Below are 21752 nucleotides of genomic sequence, written 5' to 3' on the forward strand. Positions count from 1 at the left end.
CAATTACAGTGAAGATGCTGGAATATTTTATGTAGTTAAGAAGAGAACCAACAAGGTAATGGGGTTATTAAAAATTCGCATGGACGGTAGGTATTTTTTTTTCCAAGTCAGAACCAGAACCATGCTGTTCAACTTGATTCAATGTGCAAAGGATCACCCATTCCATACCAAGCACTATGTGAGGAGATTTTATGAAGGAACTCAGTAAGTACCAAATGGATTGAGGCAAAGCACAGAATGAAATTGCCCCAAATATCCCATACTAGAGAGTGACTGAAACTTCTGAAGTACTCAGATTATAACTTTTAATTTTACAGATTAATATTGAACAATATAACATCACTAATATCATATATATGCATATTATGTCCCCCTTCTTTTATCCTATTGCTTTTTCCTAGAACGTATACAATTAGCCCTAAACCAACTTGTTACTCCTTTAGTGCCCTATATGCTTAAATACGGTCTGTGTTAAGATGTTATCCTTATTTGACAAGTAAATTAATTTAGCTAAAAAGATTAAATACCAGGCTTGCAGCCACATGGCATTTGAGGGACAGGCAAGGAAGAGCTTGAAATGGACTGTTGAGGGGTCACACTGTTAAGCCAACACTACTACCTTTTTCTTGAAGGATTTTGAGTCAGTTGCTTGCTTAGCTAACCAGCAGAAATTAACTGGAAACAATGTGATACTGGAAACAGTGGTGCCTCCTTTTATTAATCTAGCTGGGAGCATGCACACACATGCACACAGAGTGGTTTGACAACTGTGAACAGGGGATATATTATATGAAACAAATGGATTTAAATATGCTTGTTTACATATGTTTGGAAAAACCGGACAGTGAGATGACTGGGAAAAATCATGCATTACCATCAGGAAGAAGTTATGAATGATTTATTTACTTTTGGTATCTTCACAATTTTTATACTTGTCTAAGAGACCCATATCTTTGGTGAGCTCAGATTCAGGCTGTTTCTGCAGCCATATTGCTAATTTGATGAGTTTTCTAAAATGCTGTGGATATCAGGAGGTGGGTAGAAGAATTCCTTGGCTCCCAAGAAGAATTTGGAGATAATCATTTGGGATAATTTATGTGCTGTGTTCTTGCTGTTTTAAATGTTGAGCAAGGCTTGAGTTAATTGGAAATACATCATTCCTTGGCATTTCACCTTAAGGGGTCTAGAGCATGAACTATTTGATGTGAACTTTCAATTTTCACTGATTTCTACTTGCTTCCTTGTTTTTTTACATTTCTGTTTACTATGTGTTATCTGCTATGAATACCAAGTATATTTAGGCAAGTGGTTCAAGAATTAAAGAACCAGAATGAAATTGCCAAAAATATTACCTTATATTGTGGAGTAAGACTTCTAATGTACTCTTTTACTTCATAGATTAATTTTTTTATTGTGGTATAATATACATAATGTAAAATTTACTATTTTAACCATTTTTAGGTATACATTTCATACAGATTAATTCTTAATTTATTGTATAAATTAATATCCCTCTCAGGCCAAAAGATTAAAAATGATTTGTGTTCATCAGAAAATTATTACATTATATTTGAATAGGCACACGTACTATATTGATTTAAGTGCAAGGAAAAATATTTTTAGATGGGTGTTTGACCAGATGAAGGGATATTTTCATATAACATATTAAAATTCCATTCATTAAATATTATACCTGGAATTTACTGAAAATTGTTAAAGGTGGATTGGTAATATCTTTAGTGCAGGTTTAAGTATTTCAGAATTCCAAAGTAGTACATATTTGAAAAATTTGAAAAACAACATACATATGTTTCAAAATTTAACTATGAACTTAAAAGCAGGGCTTATGGACAAATTTTAGTGCCTAAAGAGTCAAGTATTTACTATTCTAGGAAAACACTTTCTTAGTGTTAATTATATGTTGATGGCCAAGTTTGAAAAATGTAATGAATATTTGGCATTGTGTGTATCTGTCAAATAACTGGAAAAGACTAGTTTGGGATTCCTGGTCACTGGGTGGTGCCAAACATTGCAGAATACTTGTGTTTAATGAGGATTTCTAAATATCTGGCATTCACCCTGAAATGGGTACTGGATTGGGCACACAAGAGACTCATACAAACTCAGGAATGTATCTTTCATCACCAATTCTAACCCTGGATTTAGTGGGCACAATGGCATTTAGAAAATAAGGGTCACTGCTGAAGTCACTCCTTGATTTGTTTTAAGCCTTCTGAGTCATTCTTTGGCTGAGCCCCACAGGAGAGGCACCTGGGTGTGCCAAGATGCCTCTTAGCATTGAGGTGTGTGCCTTCTTTGGAAGGGAGGTGGTAGAAGGAAGGTGGGATAAAAGGGCACAGTTTGATCTTAACTACTTTATTTTGTGGTTGATTCTTCATTTGCAAAGAGGAATGTATAGCTTGTATTATGTGTACCCATTTGTGACCGGAAAAGTTGGGAGGATCTTGAATGTATCTTAATTTGTGACTTAGCATACAAGTGGACACTTGGCTTCCTGCATCATGGGTAGGGTTATGATGGGATTGTGATCAGAACTTCATGCTATGAGGGTGGTGATTCTTTTTTTACACTTTCAAGTATGCTTCATGGGTATGGTCAATGATGTTTCCTTTTGCTTTCCTACCCTTAGTGGAGATAGTGGACCCAGTAGATATCTATCTCAACCTCCTTCGGACCATCTTTGACTTTAATGCCATCAAGAGTTTGCTGACAGGGCCTGGCCAACTGAAGATCCGAGTTGATGCGATGCATGGAGGTAAGTTCGTGGTCTTCTCCCAGTTGGTGGACTAGAAATGTTAAGGAGACCTCTACCTGTGTTGGGTTTTTGAGATTATGAGGAAGATTGGATTCATAGATACTCACACAATGTGTTTATGTTCAGATATTTGGAACGTTCTGGAAAACTTCAGGGTTTTAATTTCTTTCTCTTTTTTTTCTTAGATTAAAAAAATACATCATTTTTTAATTGAAGTGTAGTTGACATGCGATGTTACAATAGTTTCAGGTGTACAACATAGTGATTTGACAGTTCTATATGTTATGCTCTGCTCACCACACATGTAGTCTGTCACCATGCAATGCTATTACAATACCGTGGACTATATTCCTTATGCTGTACCTTTCATCCCCATGACTTATTCATTCCATAACTGGAAGCCTGGATCTCCCACTCCCCTTCCTGCATTTTGTGCATCCCCCCATCCCCCTCCCCTGGCACTTTCTCTCTTTTGAAACAAATGAAGATAGTGGTGAACAAATGAGTTGGAGACTATGCCTATTCAAGTGTTGAATGGATAGTTAACTGTAGTCATTTAAAAAAATCTATTTTTTAAAAGATTTTATTTATTTATTTCAGAGAGAGAGTGCATGAGTGGAGGGGAGGGACAGAGGGAGAGGACTCCTCACTGAGCAGGGAGGCCAACGTGGAGCTCGATCCCAGGACCCTGAGATAATGTGAGCCAAAGACAGACGCTTAACCGACTGAGCCATCCAGGTGCCCCCCCCCACCAAAAAATCTATTTTGATCACTGTACACACATATAGTTTAAACAGTCAAGTAGTTCAAAGTTTCTTATGAACAAAATCTAGGCCCAACTCCCCCCAGTTTCCTACAGAGGCAACTTTTTTTTTTTAACATTTTAAACTTTTTTCTTTTAAGTATTTATCTCCCTATTACTAAATACTATGAATATACTTCTCCTTGTTGAGTTTCAGTTTGGGCATTACTGACATTATATGATGGAAGATGAGGTGGTAGCTCTCTTTTACCCTCTCCATTCACTCAATCCAAGCACACTTCTCTCAACTAATTATATCATAATTTTGGTGAGATCAGTATCTAGTGTCTACATTATCAGAACACTGCTGAGCCATGTAAAATGTATTTTCTCACAGCACAACTTTTTTTATGAATAGTGCCCTATTTCATGTTTCACGAATGTCATATTTTTAACGTAAGTCAGGTTTACTGAGGTATAATTTATATGCAGTAAAACTGACATCTTTTAGGAGGTTTGACAAACATATATAGTCATGTAATGACTGTGACAATCAAGATATAGAATATTTCCCTCACTTCAGCAAGTTCCCTTGTGGCCCTTTGTAGTCGTACCCCTCATCCTAATCCCTAGCTCCTGGCAATCACTCATCTGGTTTTGCCTACATAATTTTGCCTTTTCCAGAAAGCCATCTAAATGGAGCATAAAATATGTAAAGCCCTTTTCTTCAGGCTTCTTTCACTCACATAAAATTCTAGAGATAGAATCATGGTGTTGAATGTATCAGTGTTGATTTCTTGTTACTACCGAGTAGTATTCCATTGTAGGAATGTACTATAGTTTGTTTATCTACTCATCAGTTGATATAATTATGGTTATTTCCAGGTTTTGGTTACTACAAACAAAGTTGCTGTTAACATTTGTGCATAAGTCTTTATGGGTTACATGATTGCATTTGTCTTAGATAAATACCCAGGACGGGGATTGCTGAGTCACAGGACAAGTACATATTTCACTTTATATGAAACTGCCAAGCTTTTGTCCAAAGTGGCTGTACAATTTGCATTGCCAGCAGTGTATGATGACTTTAGTTTTTCCATGTCCTCACCAACACTTGGTATTGTCAGTGTTTTCAATTTTAGCCATTCTACTATATCTTCTTGGTTGCTATTAAAATATTACTGAGGAGAAGGGAGGAAGATGGTGGAGGAGGGGACCCTAGTTTCGTCTGGTCCCTGGAATTCAGCTAGATAGCTATCAAATAATTCTGAACACCTGTTTTCCCCATTGAGAATGATATTTGCTGTGGGGTTTTCACATATGGTTTTTATGATATTGAGCTATGTTCCCCCCATCCCTACACTGTGAGAGTTTCAATTAAGAAAGGATGCTATACTTTGTCAAATGCTTTTTCTGCATCTATTGAGAGGATCGTATGGTTCTTGTTCTTTCTTTTATTAATGTATTGTATCACATTGATTGATTTGTGGATGTTGAACCAACCTTGCAGCCCAGGGATAAACCCCACTTGGTCGTGGTGAATAATCCTTTTAATGTACTGTTGGATCCACTTGGCTAGTATTTTGGTGAGAATTTTTGCATCCATGTTCATCAGGAATATTGGTCTGTAATTCTCCTTTTTGATGGGGTCTTTGTCTGATTTGGGGATCAAGGTAATGCTGGCCTCATAAAATGAGTTTGGAAGTTTTCTTTCCATTTCTATTTTTTGGAACAGTTTCAGAAGAATAGGTATTAATTCTTCTTTACATGTTTGGTAGAATTCCCCTGGGAAGCCATCTGGCCCTGGGCTCTTGTTTGTGGGGAGAGTTTTGATTACTGCTTCAATTTCCTTGCTGGTTATGGGTCTATTCAGGTTTTCTATTTCTTCCTCTTTCAGTTTTGGTAGTTTATACTTCTCTAGGAATGCATCCATTTCTTCCAGATAGTCTAATTGCTGGCATATAGTTGCTCATAATATGTTCTTATAATTGTTTGTATTTCTTTGGTGTTGGTTGTGATCTCTCCTCTTTCATTCATGATTTTGTTGATTTGGGTCCTTTCTCTTTTCTTTTTGGTAAGTCCGGCCAGGGGTTTATCAATCTTGTTAATTCTTTCAAAGAACCAGCTCCTAGTTTCGTTGATCTGTTCTTTTGGTTTCTATTTCATTGATTTCTGCTCTGATCTTTATTATTTCTCTTCTCCTGCTGGGCTTAGGCTTTATTTGCTGTTCTTTCTCCAGCTCCTTTAGGTGTAGAGTTAGGTTGTACATTTGAGACCTTTCTTGTTTCTTGAGAAAGGCTTGTATTGCTATATACTTTCCTCTTAGGACTGCCTTTGCTGCATCCCAAAGGTTTTGAACAGTTGTGTTTTCATTTTCATTTGTTTCCCTGAATTTTTTAAATTCTTCTTTAATTTCCTGGTTGACCCATTCATTCTTTAGTAGGATGCTCTTTAACCTCCATGTATTTGAGTTCTTTCCGACTTTCCTCTTGTGATTGAGTTCTAGTTTCCAAGCATTGTGGTCTGAAAATAGGCAGGGAATGATCCCAATCTTTTGGTACCGGTTGAGACCTGATTTGTGACCTAGGATATGATCTATTCTGGAGAACGTTCCATGAGCACTAGAGAAGAATGTGTATTCTGTTGCTTTGGGATGGAATGTTCTGAATATATCTGTGAAGTCCATCTGGTCCAGTGTGTCATTTAAAGCCTTTATTTCCTTGTTGATCTTTTGCTTAGATGATCTGTCCATTTCAGTGAGGGGGCTATTAAAGTCCCTTACTATTATTGTATTGTTGTCGATGTGTTTCTTTGCTTTTGTTATTAATTGGCTTATGTAATTGGCTGCTCCCATGTTAGGGGCATAGATATTTACAATTGTTAGATCTTCTTGTTGGATAGACCCTTTAAGTAGAATATAGTGTCCTTCCTCATCTCCTATTATAGTCTTTGGCTTAAAATCTAATTTGTCTGGGGCACCTGGGTGGCTCAGTCATTAAGCATCTGCCTTCGGCTCAGGTCATGATCCCAGGGTCCTGGGATCGAGCCCCACATTGGGCTCCCTGCTCCGCGGGAGGCCTGTTTCTCCTTCTCCCTCTCCCCCTGCTTGTGTTCCCTCTCTCGCTGTCTCTCTCTCTGTCAAATAAATAAAAATTAAAAAAAAAAATCTTTAAAATCTAATTTGTCTGATATAAGGATTGCCACCCCAGCTTTCTTTTGGTGTCCATTAGCATGGATGGTTTTCCACCCCCTCACTTTCAATCTGGAGGTGTCTTTGTGTCTAAAATGAGTCTCTTGCAGGCAGCATATTGATGAGTCTTTTTTTTTATCCACTCTGATACCCTGTGTCTTTTGATTGGGGCATTTAGCCCATTTACATTTAGGGTAACTATTGAAAGATATGAATTTAGTGCCATTGTATTTCCTGTAAGGTGACTGTTACTGTATATTGTCTGTGTTCCTTTCTGGTCTGTGTTACTTTTAGGCTCTCTCTTTGCTTAGAGGACCCCTTTCAATATTTCTTGTAGGGCTGGTTTCGTGTTTGCAAATTCTTTTAGTTTTTGTTTGTACTGGAAGCTTTTTATCGCTCCTTCTATTTTCAATGAAGCCTAGCTGGATATAGTATTCTTGGCTGCATATTTTTCTTGTTTAGTGCTCTGAATATATCATGCCAGTCCTCTCTGGCCTGCCAGGTCTCTGTGGATAGGTCTGCTGCCATTCTAATGTTTCTACCATTGTAGGTTACTGACCTCTTGTCCCGAGCTGCTTTCAGGATTTTCTCTTTGTCTCTGAGACTTGTAAGTTTTACTATTAGATGTCGGGGTGTTGACCTATTTTTATTGATTTTGAGAGGGGGTTCTCCATGCCTCCTGGATTTTGATGCCTGTTTCCTTCCCCAAATTAGGGAAGTTCTCTGCTATAATTTGCTTCAATATACCTTCTCCCCCCCCCTTTCTTTTTCTGGGATCCCAAGTATTCTAATATTGTTTCATCTTATGGTATCACTTATCTCTCGAATTCTGCCCTCGTGATCCAGGAGTTGTTTATCTCTCTTTTTCTCAGCTTCTTTATTTTCCATCATTTGGTCTTCTGTATCACTAATTCTCTCTTCTGCCTCATTTATCCTAGCTTTTAGAGCCTCCATTTTTGATTGCACCTCATTAATAGTCTTTTTGATTTCGACTTGGATAGATTTTAGTTCTTTTATTTCTCCAGAAAGGGATTCTCTAGTATCTTCCATGTTTTTTGCAAGCCCAACTAGTATCTTTATAATCATCATTCTGAACTCTAGTTCCGACATTTTACTAATGTCCGTATTAAGTCCCTGGCAGTCGGTACTGCCTCTTGTTCTTTTTGTTGAGGTGATTTTTTCCGTCTTGTCATTTTGTCTGGAGGAGAATAGATGAATAAGAGAACAAAATGCTAAAAGTGTAACAATGACCCCAGAAAAATATACACTAAACAAATCAGAAGGGACCCGAGAACGGGGGGAATAGAAAGGGAAAGAAGAAAAAAAAAAGAATATGATCAGGCTGGTGAATAGATTAGAGCCACACACTAGATTTCAGGCATATTTTGGTCTGTTAGAAGAAACTGCCTCCCAAATTTTTAAAGAAAGAAAAACATATATGTACTAAAATAAAGGTAAATAAAATGAAGGGACAGAATATGACTGTAAAGATGAAAATTATAAGAGATTTTATAAAAGGAATTTGTAAGATAAGAAGTTGGTTTAGAAAAGAAAGAAAAAAAGGGAGAGAATGTGATCAGGCAGGAGACTAAAACAGAGCCATACACTAGAGATTTAGGGTATATTTTGCTCTGTTAGAAGAAACTGTACCCCAAAATTTTAAAGACAGAAAAACTTATATATATAGAAAAAATAAGGTTAACTACAATGAAGGGATAGAATATGACTCTAAAAATGAAAATTAAAATGATTTTTAAAAAAGGGATCGATAAGATGTTGGTTGAAAAAGGAAAGATGACAAATTAAAAAAAATAGAAAAAGAAAAAAATAAAGAAAATTTAAAAAATTAACTTTCAAAGACTAAAGATTCGTGGGAAAAAATCCATGAATTCTATGTGCATATTCCCCTAGCGCTGGAGTTCTGCCATTCTCCTTGATTGGTAAACTTGGTCTTGGCTGGCTGTTCTTGCTAATCTTCTGGGGCAGGGGCCTTTTGCCATGGTTCCCAAATGTCTTTGCCGGAGGCGGAATTGCCCTGCCCTTGCCGGTCCAGACTGAGTAATCTGCTCGGGTTTGCTCTCAGGAGCTTTTGTTCCCTGCAAGCTTTCCGTACAGCTTTGGAGGCCGAGAGTGAAAATGGCAGCCTCCCAATCTCCGCCCTGGAGGAGCCTAGAACTCGAGGCCCCACTCCTCAGTGCGCCCCCAGAGAAAAGCAGTCAGTCACTCCCGTCTCCCCGGTCTCTGGCTGCACTCTGTGCTCACCCGGCCTGTGAGTGAGCGTTTCTATCTCTGGCACCCGACCCCGTGTGGAGTCTCCAAACCCAGCAGATCCCTGCGGTGCGCTCCTGCGCCACTCCTCCCAGGGGAAGAAGGGGAGTCTCCCCGGATCTGCTGCTTGTTGGATCCCTGCTGGAGGAGCAGTGGCCTGACTGTGCCGCGGATCACGGTTTATGGCAACCCCGAGCTGAGAGCCCACTCCTCAGCTCCGTCTCTGCATCTGGCTCCCCGCTCCGATACTTGGGAGCTGTGCCACACTCAGGCACCCCTGGTCTTTCTGTGACCCCGAGGGTCCTGAGACCACACTGTCCCAGTGAGGGTTCCATCCCCCGCTTAGCCACTGGAGTGACGTCCCTCAGCGGAGCCGACTTCTAAAAGTTCTGGTTTTGTGCTCCGCTGCTCTATCACTTGCCGGTAGGGGCTGACGGAGGCCCCCTCCCCCTGCGGTCTATCTTCCTGAATATCACCTTGGATTCACTTCTCTGCACGTCCTACCTTCCAGAAAGTGGTTGCTTTTCTGTTCAGAGAGTTGCTGCTATTCTTTTCTTTGCTCTCTTGTTGAGTTCGTAGGTGTTCAGAATGGTTTGATAACTATCTAGCTGAATTCCTGGGACCAGACGAAACTTAGGTCTCCTACTCCTCTGCCATCTTGCTCCTCCTCTCCTATCATCTGTATTTTAAACCAATGATATATTTAATTGTAAGTTTTTTTTTTATGGGGACACCTGGATGGCTTAGTCATTTAAGCATCTGCCTTCGGCTCAGGTCATAGTCCCAGGGTCCTGGGATTGAGCCCCACATCAGGCTCCCTGCTTAGCAGGGAGCCTGCTTCTCCCTCTCCCTCTGCCCCTCCCCTGGCTCATTCTCTTTCTCTTTTGCTCTCACTTTCAAATAAATAAATAAATAAAATCTTCAAAAAGAAAATTGTTTTTTATGACCTTTACATTTGAAAATATTTAATATCCTATAATTATGCTAATTGCAGTATTAATGAAAAAGTACACTTACAAAAAAATATTGCTGATATATATTTTAAAAGTTTTCTTTTCTCTGTATAGTTTCTGTTTCCTCTAGGTTGCTCTTTACTCTTTTTGTTTTGATCTCATGTTAATCGCATTTTTCAAAAGTTTGGTGATCCTTGGCTGTCTGGCACATTTAAGAATGAGGCACTAAAAATTTTGTTGGGAGATCTGAGCCCCTGTGTGGAGCTCATCCTCCATGGGCTTTACTCTGAGATCATCTGGTTGGGCTTTTTTTTCTTTCTTATTGGGCTGATCATATTCCCCAGAAAAGGATTTTTCAGGTTCTTGCCCTCGCATCATCTGGCCTAGAGGGAAGACAGTTTCTCTTTCTAAATATTTTAAGCAATATATCTGGTTTTGAGCCTCATTGCCTAGCTTATACTATATGTCCATCTCTGAATCAATTACTCTGGCTGAGGGATGGAGGATATTGATTGGGCAGACCTAGGTCACCTTCTCAGTCTTGGGAGAAGTGGGATTTAGCCATAAGAACTAAGATGGGGAAGGGATTTATTCTCCAAAGGAAACCCAAAATATTGCAACTAGAGGAAGGGGAAATAAGTGCTGGACAAGCAAAATCAAAAGATATTCAGTGTTTGAGGGTTGTGTTGTACTAGTGGAAATTAAATGGAAAGCAATGCTTTACATATATTTCAGCCAACAGGATTACATGCTGGTCCCCAGATCTGCTGTATGTTCTAACTCAGGCTCCATTCCCTTGTTCATAATGTCCTTTCCATTTGGATGGCATCCCTACTCCCCATCTCTATCAAATTTATATTCTCTCTTCAAGTCCCTCCAGAAATTCTGCCCTCTTTCTTGAAACTTTACCTGTGGTTGTTTCTTCTCATAAGCCATTGGATCTAATTTGTTTTATAAATATCCATTGCATAGTACCAGTCTTACCACTGCAATCACTCACCTGTAGATTTGACCCATCCCACTACTGGATTAAGAGCCCAGTAATGTAGAATCAGTGTGATTTGCATCCCTTGAATATGATGTTTCTATTCTTAACATAGGAATTCCACGTTAGGCGCTCCATAAATGTGTTGAACTGGAAAATACAATTTCTTAGCAATTATTTTGCAAAATATGCTTAGTTTTATATGCTTCTGTGGTTTACAGTGTCCAACTATATACTTGGCAGAGTTAAAATGATTGCAGAGACAAAGAACATTCCTAGAGCCTTTAGTGTTTTTGCCTATATTTAGCCAAATTTTTTTAATACACAAAAAGCAATACACAATGGATCATTATTAAGTAGTTGGTTTCTTTCTGGCAACATATTAGAAAAGTTTTGGAGAAAAATTTTATGTAACTGGTTATTGGATACATCTATATGCCCAGCATAGCAATTGGCACATGGTAGGTACTCAATGAATAGTAACTGAAATAAGTAGTACTCTGTGTTGTGTCTTGACAAAGCTTGTAGAATTTTTATCCTGTGCTATTAAATGGTCTTTCTTGTTCTAACCAGAACAGAACACTCTTGGGGGTTTCTGCAAAGATTTCATATTGCCACTTACCTCTTTTTAGTCATGGGACCCTACGTGAGAAAAGTCTTGTGTGATGAGCTGGGAGCTCCAGCCAATTCTGCAATAAACTGTGTTCCCTTGGAAGATTTTGGAGGGCAGCATCCTGACCCAAACCTGACATATGCAACAACCCTTCTGGAAGCTATGAAAGGAGGAGAATATGGATTTGGGGCTGCATTTGATGCTGATGGGGTAAGTAGGAAAATTTCCTGCCTGCTGACCCTTTTACCAGATAATAAGCCAAGCATCGGAAGCCAGAGAATTCATGGGGCTGGCTGATACGTATGGGGCATTTGAACCCTAACTGGTTCTGCCTCTGCTCTTCTTTTTAATGGCTCTTCTGTATTGCAATTAAATAGCTTTTAGTTTTCTTAGTTCCAGGGTATCATTATGTTATAAAAAGGTTATTTCTTTAAAAAAATATTCATGCAATAAATCTTTATTTATGGTTGGTTTTGTTAAAATTGCCATCTTGAGGAACAAGGTATTTCAGCAATAATTCTTGTATAAGTATATGGAGGCTACTGAAGCTTGAGATAGTCATCCACATTTCAACAGGTGGGACACATTCCTAACTGTGTCAAGGTCCTGGGCCCTACAATACTCAGGAATTTAAAAGAAGGTTTCTCATGCCCTCTGGGTTCATTCAAGCTGTTTTAGGTTGTTTAAATATGGAATGGCGGTAGAGAAGCTTGTGATGATTATGGGAATGGCGTGCTAGCAGCGGATGCCTCTGTCTGATCATTTTCACCCATTCCTTCTGACAGGACCGTTATATGATTCTAGGCCGAAATGGCTTCTTTGTGAGCCCTTCTGACTCACTGGCCATCATTGCTGCCAACCTCTCTTGCATTCCATATTTCCGTCAGATGGGGGTTCGAGGGTTTGGGAGGAGTATGCCCACCAGCACGGCCCTGGACAGGTAAGCAAGGATGTCACCGTGAAGAACTTCATGGTAGGTTTCTGATGTCAGTGTCCCCTTCATCATTAGCTGTCGCTCATTCTCCCCCGCCTCCCGTGGGAATTGTGGGAAGTATGGGAACTTAGAGACCTGTATAGTGCACTTGGCAGGGGCATGAAGAATCATGTGGCCTGAACTTGATTCTTGGTTCTGCCACTTCTTAGCTGTGGGAACTTGAGAGACATGTGATCTCTGTGCCTCATTTTTTTTTGCCAGTCTTTTATTTTAGCACTTCTAGTGAGTACAAAATATTATTTCCTTTTTTAAAAAATTGAAGTATAATTAACATACAGTTTTATATTAGTTTCAGGTGTACAATATGATTCAACAATTCTATACATTATTCAGTGCTCATCATGATGAGTGTACTCTCGATACCCTTCACCTATTTCACCCATCCCCCCACCCACCTCCCCTCTGGGAACCGTCAGTGTGTTCTCTGTTCTTAAGAGTCTGGCGTTTTGTTTGTGTCTTATTTTCGTTTCTTAAATTCCATATACAAGTGAAATCATATGATATTTGTTTTTCTTTGATGGACTTATTTCCCTTAGCATTATATCATATTATATTTAATAATTGAGTAATATTCCATTTCTATGTATACCATTTCTTCTTTATCCATTCATGTATGGGTGGACACTTGGGTTGCTTCCATATCTTGGCTATTATAAATAATGCTGCAATAAACATAGGGGTGCGCCTATCTTTTCAAATTAGTGTTTTCATTTTCTTTGAGTAAACACACAGTAGTGGAATTACTGGATCATATAGTAATTGTATTTTTAAGTTTTTGAGGGCCTTTTATACTCTTTTCCACAGTGGCTGTATCAATTTCCATCCCCACCAACAGTGCACGAGGGTTCCTTTTTCTCCGCATCCTCGCCAACATTTGTTATTTCTTGTCTTCTTTATTCTAGCCATTCTGAGGTATGAAATGATATCTCATGTGGTTTTGATTTGCATTTCCCTGATGGTGAATGATGTTGAGCATTTTTCATGTGTGTGTGTATTGCTATCTGGATGTTTTCTTTGGAAAAATGTCTATTCAGATCCTCTGCCCACTTTTAATTGGATAATTTGTATTTTTATGATTGAGTTGAATAAGTTTTTTTATATATTTTGGATATTAACCCCTTATTGGATATGTCATTTGCAAATATCTGCTCCCGTTCAGTAGGTGGTCTTTTTGTTTTATCAGTGGAAGATATTTCTGTGGCTGACAGCCAAAAAATTACTGCCTATGTTTTCTTCTAGGAGTTTTATGGTTTCAGGTCTCACATTTAGGTTTTTAATTCATTTTGAGTTTATTTTTGTGCATGGTGTAAGAAAGTGGTCCAATTCCATTCTTTTGAATGTAACTGTCCAGTTTTCCCAACATCATTTATTGAACAGACTGTCTTTTCCCCATTGTATATTCTTGCCTCCTTTGTCATAGATTAATTGAATATATAAGCATGGATTTATTTCTGAGCTCTTTATTGTTCTGTTCCATTGATCTATATGTCTCTTTTTGTGCCAGTACCCTTTCCTTACTAATTTTGATTTTCCTTTTTTTTTTTTTTTAAGATTTTATTTATTTATTTGACAGAGAGAGACACAGCGAGAGCAGGAACACAAGCAGGGGGAGTGGGAGAGGGAGAAGCGGGCTTCCTGCGGAGCAGGGAGCCCGATGTGGGACTCGATCCCAGGACCCTGGGATCATGACCTGAGCTGAAGGCAGACGCCCAACGACTGAGCCACCCAGGTGCCCTGATTTTGATTTTCTAACTCTGTGCTGGGCACTGCTGTAAGCACATTCCGTAAACTTTATAGTCATCATAACTACACTGTGAGCCCATTTTACAGATGAAGGAACTGAGGTACAGGGAAGTTAAATAACTTGGTCAAGATCAGGGCCTAGCAAGGGTGGAACTGGGATTCTAACCAAGCCACTCCAGCTCCAGAGTGCAGGGTCTTTTTTTTTTTTTTTTGAGCGGTGCGGGTGCGCGTCAGAGAGAAAGAGAGAGAGCAGGGGTTGGGGCAGAGGGAGAGGGAGAGAGAGAATCTTAAGCAGGCTCCACACTCAGTGCAGAGCCCAACGTGGGGCTCGATCTCACAACCCTGAGATCATGACCTGAGCTGAAATCAAGAGTCAGACGCTTAACCGACTGAGCCACCCAGGCGCCCCTGGAGTGCATGGTCTCAATGACTCTGCAGTACTACTCCACGTGGGGTGGTGGGACTGTAAGATCCATAGGAACCCAGAGAGGGGACAAGGGCCTCCGAGGAAGCTGCATGGCTTACTCTGAGTTTCAAGTGCTGATGTGACACCCTTGGCTGCTCAGGCTTCCAGGTGACAGCTCCCCGGGTGAGGCCTATGTTAGTCATGCCCTCTAATCTCAAGTGCTCCCCCGTGCTTCATGTTGCCCTTGGTCCCACCCTCAGAAGCGAGGAGATGAGGCTGGACAAGAATGAGGAGAGGGACCCACAGCACAGTCACCACCCCAGGAAGTGGAGCCTCAGTGGGAAGAATGAGAAGGCAGGATGAGGGATCCATTCCTCTTTTCCCCTGCCCATGGGATAGTGGGCTGACCACTGGCCAGGCCTTATCCTGGGGGTGGGGCGCAAATGAGGCTCCTAGAGCTGTGGAGCAGGGCATGGGTTCCAGGGCCGTTCTGCTCCAGGCCTCAGTAGAGACGACAAATGAGAAGCAAGACAGTGTCTAGGCAGGAGCGGGAGAAGATGGGGCAGATGTGCCAGGCAGCCAGAATAAAGGGCATGCACTTGTCTGCTGCGCACGCCCCCCCCTCCCCGAGAACCTCTGTTCTCAGCCAACAACTCAGGAGTCCTAACGAGCTCTTCTGAGCTCCCCAGGCCTGCTCCCCAACCCTTGGCTTCTGTAACTCAGGGTGTTGCTCCTCCAGCCATGTGGGTTCCCCTCCCCACCTCACATAGATTTAATTGGTCTTGATTTTTTCTTTTAAATGGGAACTTCATCTTTCTCCTAAAGGTTCTCAGAGACTAAGGCTGAAACTGGAGTTCCATTTCAAGCCTCTTACCACTTTTAACAAATAGAGCCCATTCTTTGGCATGCTTACTCTCAAATTCACTTGGTATCGATTTGACATTCAGCTGCTTTTGCTTACCCTACTCTCCCTATAGTGTGAGTAGCATTTGGGTGTTGACCCTTGCTGAGTTGAAGGGACGATGCGACACGCTCTGATCACTGTGTGGTTCCATATCCTCCACAGATACCAGTCCCACATTACTTATATCCTGGGGATCTTTGTATACTTTGATTCTGAGAGCAGTCAGGGTCAAGACCCTGGGGTGTCAGCAGGTTGTTGAGAAGCAGATCTTTTAGAAGAGGGAAATTAAAAGCAAGATCTGATGGGGTGGGGTGGAGAGACATCTCTTGAACCTCACTCTGAGTCTCCTTGAGTCTTTGGTATCTATTCCAAAGATAGATGGTTTGTAAACCACAAAACATACATACAAACCATGGTGATTTGTGGTTCCATTTTGATGAGGATGAAGGAAAAAGCCCTTTGCATGGCCCTCAAGCCAAAAAGATATTGCGGTCCTTAAAACACAAGTCCCAAATGCACATTTATATCCTGCAAGTCTCCTGCCAAGTAAGCCTTCTGTGCTTTGAAATTTTCATTTTTCTTTTGGCTTAGGTTTGCATCATTGTCATAACCGGTGATGTTGAGCTCCTTTTCATAAGCTTATTGTCCATTTGTGTAACTTTTTTGTTATGTATCAGTTCATATACATTTGCTCAATTAAAAAATTAGGTTGTTTTTTGTTATTGATTTATAGAAGTTCTTTATATATTCTGGCTAATGTCTTTTGTCAGCTATATGTATTGCAAGTATTTTCTCCCTGCCTGTTGCTTGCCTTTTCATATTGTTAGTGGTGCCTTTTGATGAGCAGAAGTTTTACATTTTGATGAAGTTTCATTTATTAATATTTTCTTGTATAGTTAGTATATACTTTTTGTCCTCTGCAAGAAGTCTCTGCTTGCCCAAAGGTCAGAAAGATGTTTTCCCTATGTTTTCTTCTAGGATTGTTGTAGTTTTAATCTTCACATTTCAGTCTGTGATGATTTTGAATTAATTTTTGTGTGTGGTGAAAGGCAGGGGTCAAGGTTTACTTCTCTCCTATATCCAGTAGTTCCAACCTTGGTCATTGAAAAGAATTTTTTTTTCCTCTTGGTGCCTTTGTTGACCATATCTGTTTGGGTCTATTTCAGGATTCTCTATTTTCTCTCATTGATCTTTTTGCCTATCCTTATGCCAATATTATACTGTCTTGATTATTAAACCTTTAAAGTAAGCATTGAAATCAAGTGAATCCCCCAAGTGTTTTTTTCTTCTTGGCCAAATTAAAAAAATGATACATCCTAGCTTTTTTTTGTATTTCTATATACATTTTAGAATCAACTTGTCAATGTCTACCAATTGTGACAGTTTTGATTGGGATTGAGTAGAATCTATAGAATAATTTGGGGAGAATTGCATTTTAATAATATTGAGATCTCCAGTTGACAAATATGATTTATCTCTTCATTTTAGTTTTCTTTACTTTCTCTTACATATTTTCTAGTTTAATTTCTCTTATGTATGTTTTGTGGTTTACTGTAGAGGTCTCACACAATTTTTGTTAAATTTATTTCTGAGTATTTTCTATGTTTCTAATGCTATTATAAGTGGAATAGTTTTATAAATTTAATTTTCCAGTTGGTTGCTGCTAGCAATTAGAAATACAACTGATTTTTGTATCTTGACCTTGGATTCTTCCACCAGGAAGAATCTTTTGGATGCTCCCCACTTTACTTCTCTCCCTCAGGGGATATTGATATCAAGCTCATGCTATAATCCAAACTCAGTGCCTAGTGGCACCAAAGAGTAGGGTATATTATTCCACATTTTTTTCCATTTACCTTTTTATATCCTTCCATTAAAAAGGAAGAAAAAAAAGGATTCAATAAAACTGGAGAAAAAGGCAAAAATGGAGCCATCTTTAGACATTGAAGACTCAGGGTCATACAGGATCCTGATTGCTATGTAGGTTACTTAATATTATTTAATAATTTATTAAATATTTAATAATAGCATATTTAATAATAACACCTTTCACTTATACAGAATTTTATAATTTCGAAAGAACTTGTGTACATTTGATTTCACTTGATCTTTGCATGAATTTAGTGGGTAATTGGGAAGGCATGCCTCTCACCATCTTCAAGATGTTGAACCATGTATCAGAGAGGTTAAGTGACTTGTACAAGGTTACACAGCTAATCAGAAAGTGACCCAGGATTTGTAACTGGGTCTTCTAGTGTACAATTCCATCTGCCCAGTAACTACCACTGGATCAAGATGGTCCCTGAGAAACTAGTTGAGAATATTGCCCAACTCTCCTGGGGGATAGCCAGCAACTTTCCAAACCCTGGCCAGGAGAGGCAGGTTTCACTCTGACAACAAAAACCATTTGTCCCCTTTTCTCCCGGACATTTCCCGGCAGTTCTTGATTTCACTTTGTCCTCTCCCTCCCAATAAAACTCTGTTTCAGTAGGAAACCAGAGGCCTTGCTTAGAAATTTCACAAAGGGCCTGTTCTGATATGTAAGTGACCATTTAAAAGGATTATTCATGCTTGCTGGTTGGGATCCAGAATCCTGTGGGGCTTTGACGTGGTGATTTGTTTTGGGTATTTGATCTTTTGTGTAGCTCCCAGGTGGATTCTCATGATGGACACTTTATGAGCTTCTTTCTTCTTAGATAAAATAAATACAGCTTCAAAATCTTATCTTGACCATGGTTTACCTTACAGTTTTTATTTTTTTTTAAATGAATAAAATCATTGGAATGTGCCTGAAAGTGCCAGGACCCAGAAGAATGACAACTGAGTACTTGAGACACATTAAATGGTGCACTTGCCTAAACTCTTGGGATTCCAGAATCAGGGGGGGCCTGTACCCTTGAAACTGATGAATTATTCAGGCAAAATGTCATTGTTCATAGATAATCGTTGTTCCCTGAGGGAAGACTTTCAGGGTCTTTAATTTCTACTCTTACAGTGTTACTGAAACAAGGACTCCATTTACCCCAGAATAATGCAGTTTCAGCCTTGAAAATGGCATTCTTTTGGAGTTTTGTCCTTCTGAATGTGTCTGATTTGTAGTTGCAGATGAGTCTGTGAGGCTGAAATCATTTTGGTTCAAATGATTTGAGAAGTAAAGCACATTCAAAGTATATTTGTGGCCCGAGGTCTGTCTCCACCCCATGCAGAAGCATTAAATAATCCTCTGTGTCATCATCCTTCAATAATATTTATGAAGAGCCCATCTGTGCTTGGGAGTGTGCCGAGTGCTGTGCAAAACAAGGCAGACACACGAAGACTTGAGCCCTTCTCATTAGAGTTATTTACAGCCTCACACACCGCTAGCAGCATCCTTGAGTACACTGCAAGGGATCCAGATCTGAAAAGTATGTTTTGACTGGAAGGGAGGCCATAGAAGGCCCACCACCCATAAATGTGGCGGTGAAGGGAATTAATCCTTTTCTACCTTTTCTTGGCTATCTGTGCCACCCCTTTTGTTCACCATTTACTCACTCAAGAATAGTTACTAAGGGTCTTTTGTGTCCTAGACATGGTCCCTTGCCCTGGGGGAACTTAGAGTCTGATGGAGAAGACAAACAATAAGAAGTAAAGAGAAAGCATAGATACAAATTTTACCATGTGCTCATAGGAAATGAAGCATGCTCCTTAGATGGGATAGCCAGGCAAGGACAACTAGAGGGGGTTATGGGTAGGACCAAACATCAGAAACATGCAGCCGGACCCGGCTATGATGCTGGGATTAGAAATAGCCCCCAATACGTGTGAAAATTCTTATTTTTCAGAATATAGTCTACAGCTATTTGTTGCCAATCCCCAATCTGAAATATGTACTGTAGCTTTATCTTGAATATATTCAGCTGGTTTTTGGAATCCAGACAGTGTTAATCCTATAAGTATGTAAGTATCTACTGATCTACAATGACCTTGGTTTTTACTGCATCCTTTGGATCTGTGTTTTTTTGTCTCTAAGATCAGTCATGATGGACCAGAGTAATGGGAGAGATAGTGATCTGAGCTAATATCTAATTACTTAGTCTCCCATACATTGTTTCTGCTACAGAATGATGGGAATTATTTTGCTTCAGTAGATAAATATGTTCAAGTATATCCTGTATGAAAATTTTACCACTGAGCTCTATATCCAGATTGCTGTCAATAGACAGCTCTGTGTGGGCAACTCAAATTTAATATGTATAAATAGCAACTTTTCCGATTTTCCCTGAAAATTGCATTTCGTTTTTATGTGTACTATCTGGGTGAATCACCTATCACCCAAATTATAAACCTTGGAATAATCCTAGACTTCTACTTCTTCCTTATTCCCAAGGCACCATTAATCACTGAGTTCTGTCAGAAAAGCTACTTAAAGGTTCCCTGAACCATTCTTTCTTCCCCATCCCTACTTTTACTTTCCTAGTTCAGATTCTCATTATCTTTTGCTTGAACTATTGCAATAGTCGATTAACTGGTCTCCCTGCCTCCAGACCTCCTCTTTTTCATTCACATTCTGAACCACCCCAAGCAGAAATCCATACTTCTCCCTCCCTTGCTTAAAATCTGTTGGTAGTGTCAAATACCTGCACAATGAGATCTCATGTCCAGATTCTAAAGCATGCAAAATTTCCTGATTAGGAACATCTCACTCCTGCCTACATTTTTTACCCTGCCCCGTAGATGTGTTGTGCTGCTTACAATTCCCCAAGTGCAATGGCCTTTCACACTGCTGGGCCTTTGCACAAGCTGCTGTCTTTCCTTGAAATGTGTTCCCCTTGCCCCACCCCATCCCACGTTGTCCTTCCTTATTTTTCAAGGCTAGAGTCAAGCATTGCCTTCTTACTAAGTCCTCCTTTGGTGTTGTGTTCTCTCCACCCCAAAGCACCATATGGAACTGGTTCTTCATAGATCATTTTATCACAAATGTCACAGGCATTGAAAACACATACTTGTCTGTTTCCTAATGTCCAGCGAGCCCCATGAAGGGCAAAGTTTTTAACCAGTGCCTGGCACAGAATAGTTCTCAATAAGCACTTCTTAAATGAATGAGATTTTTTTTCCCTTTTGCATACCTTTTGTTTGGAAGAAAAAATTAACTAGAACTCCACAGATCTAATCACAGAATTCTCAAAGTTAAGTACTGTGAACTACCAACACACTTTCTATATCTGAATGATAAGAAGAAAATAAATGATGTATAATTACATGGTCTTCTTTGACTATAATAAAACTGTGCCTGATTTATGGTTTTTATTTACATTTAGGTAACTTTGTAGTGAGTCAGATTTGTAGTAATGATACAGGGGTATTGATTACAGCTTCATCAAGGTGAGATAAAAGGAAGCAACCACATAGCAGTTATTTCCTACTCAATAATTAAAAACTCACCACAGCCTGAACTTAAGCTCAGGATTATTTATTTCTTGCTCTAGTGAGTAGGATGAGGAATGGATTTTTTTCTTAGGACATTTAGAGAATGCCTCGTATTACTTTCCTGTATGGTTTTTGTGTTCACTTACTGGAAAGGAGGCAAACAATGATTGAAGCCCATTACTTGGTGTTTCTAAGAGTTGATGTCTGATAAACACATGATAACATGTATACATTTAGTAGAGGGCATTTATGAATTAATTGGCTAAAGGGAAAGGAACAAATTGTTAACATTTTAAGACTAGAACCTGCAAGAGCTTTGGAGATGTTGGATAAACCATCTTTTGTTCAGTTGTTCAGAGCCATCTTTGGTTTTTACTATTAGAGTTGGTCAGAAAAACAATTTTGTATAAGCATTAAGTGGTCTGAGTTCCAAAATATGTAGTCATCATTACTCTCCCACGTGAACTGAAAGACAGCCATTTTTAGAAGTCGGCTCTCTCTTGCCTACTACATTTGCAAGGACTCTTTGCCATTCTTTGGCTTCATCTCTAGAAAGGTATGGTCATTGCCAAGGGTGTCCAGCATCTTATCCTCAGCCCTTCCACTTCTTGGCCCTCTTTGGCCTTTGGCAGGTCACTTTGACCATTGGTGGACCCAGCTAGTACTGAAAGAAGCCCCTCAACACTGCCCTGGGTGATTGGGAACTAAAGACCATTTTAAGGAGGGATTTCTTTCTTTCTTTTTTTTTCTTTTTTAAAGACTTTATTTATTT

The 21752-nt window shown here is 39.5% G+C and overlaps 1 protein-coding gene across 1 annotated transcript in view; it reads left to right on the top strand.

Moving 5' to 3' along the window:
* Positions 1-21752, top strand: part of PGM5 (phosphoglucomutase 5) — a 198798-nt gene that overhangs the window by 32006 nt on the left and 145040 nt on the right. Inside the window, exons 4-6 of the mRNA XM_032427488.1 lie at positions 2651-2776; positions 11547-11737; positions 12313-12467. Coding sequence (XP_032283379.1) covers positions 2651-2776; positions 11547-11737; positions 12313-12467 — 472 coding nt within the window. The remainder of the gene's footprint in view (positions 1-2650; positions 2777-11546; positions 11738-12312; positions 12468-21752) is intronic.

The sequence above is a fragment of the Phoca vitulina genome, unplaced genomic scaffold, assembly GCF_004348235.1.
Source record: "Phoca vitulina isolate PV1807 unplaced genomic scaffold, GSC_HSeal_1.0 scaffold37, whole genome shotgun sequence".
Taxonomy (NCBI): domain Eukaryota; kingdom Metazoa; phylum Chordata; class Mammalia; order Carnivora; family Phocidae; genus Phoca; species Phoca vitulina.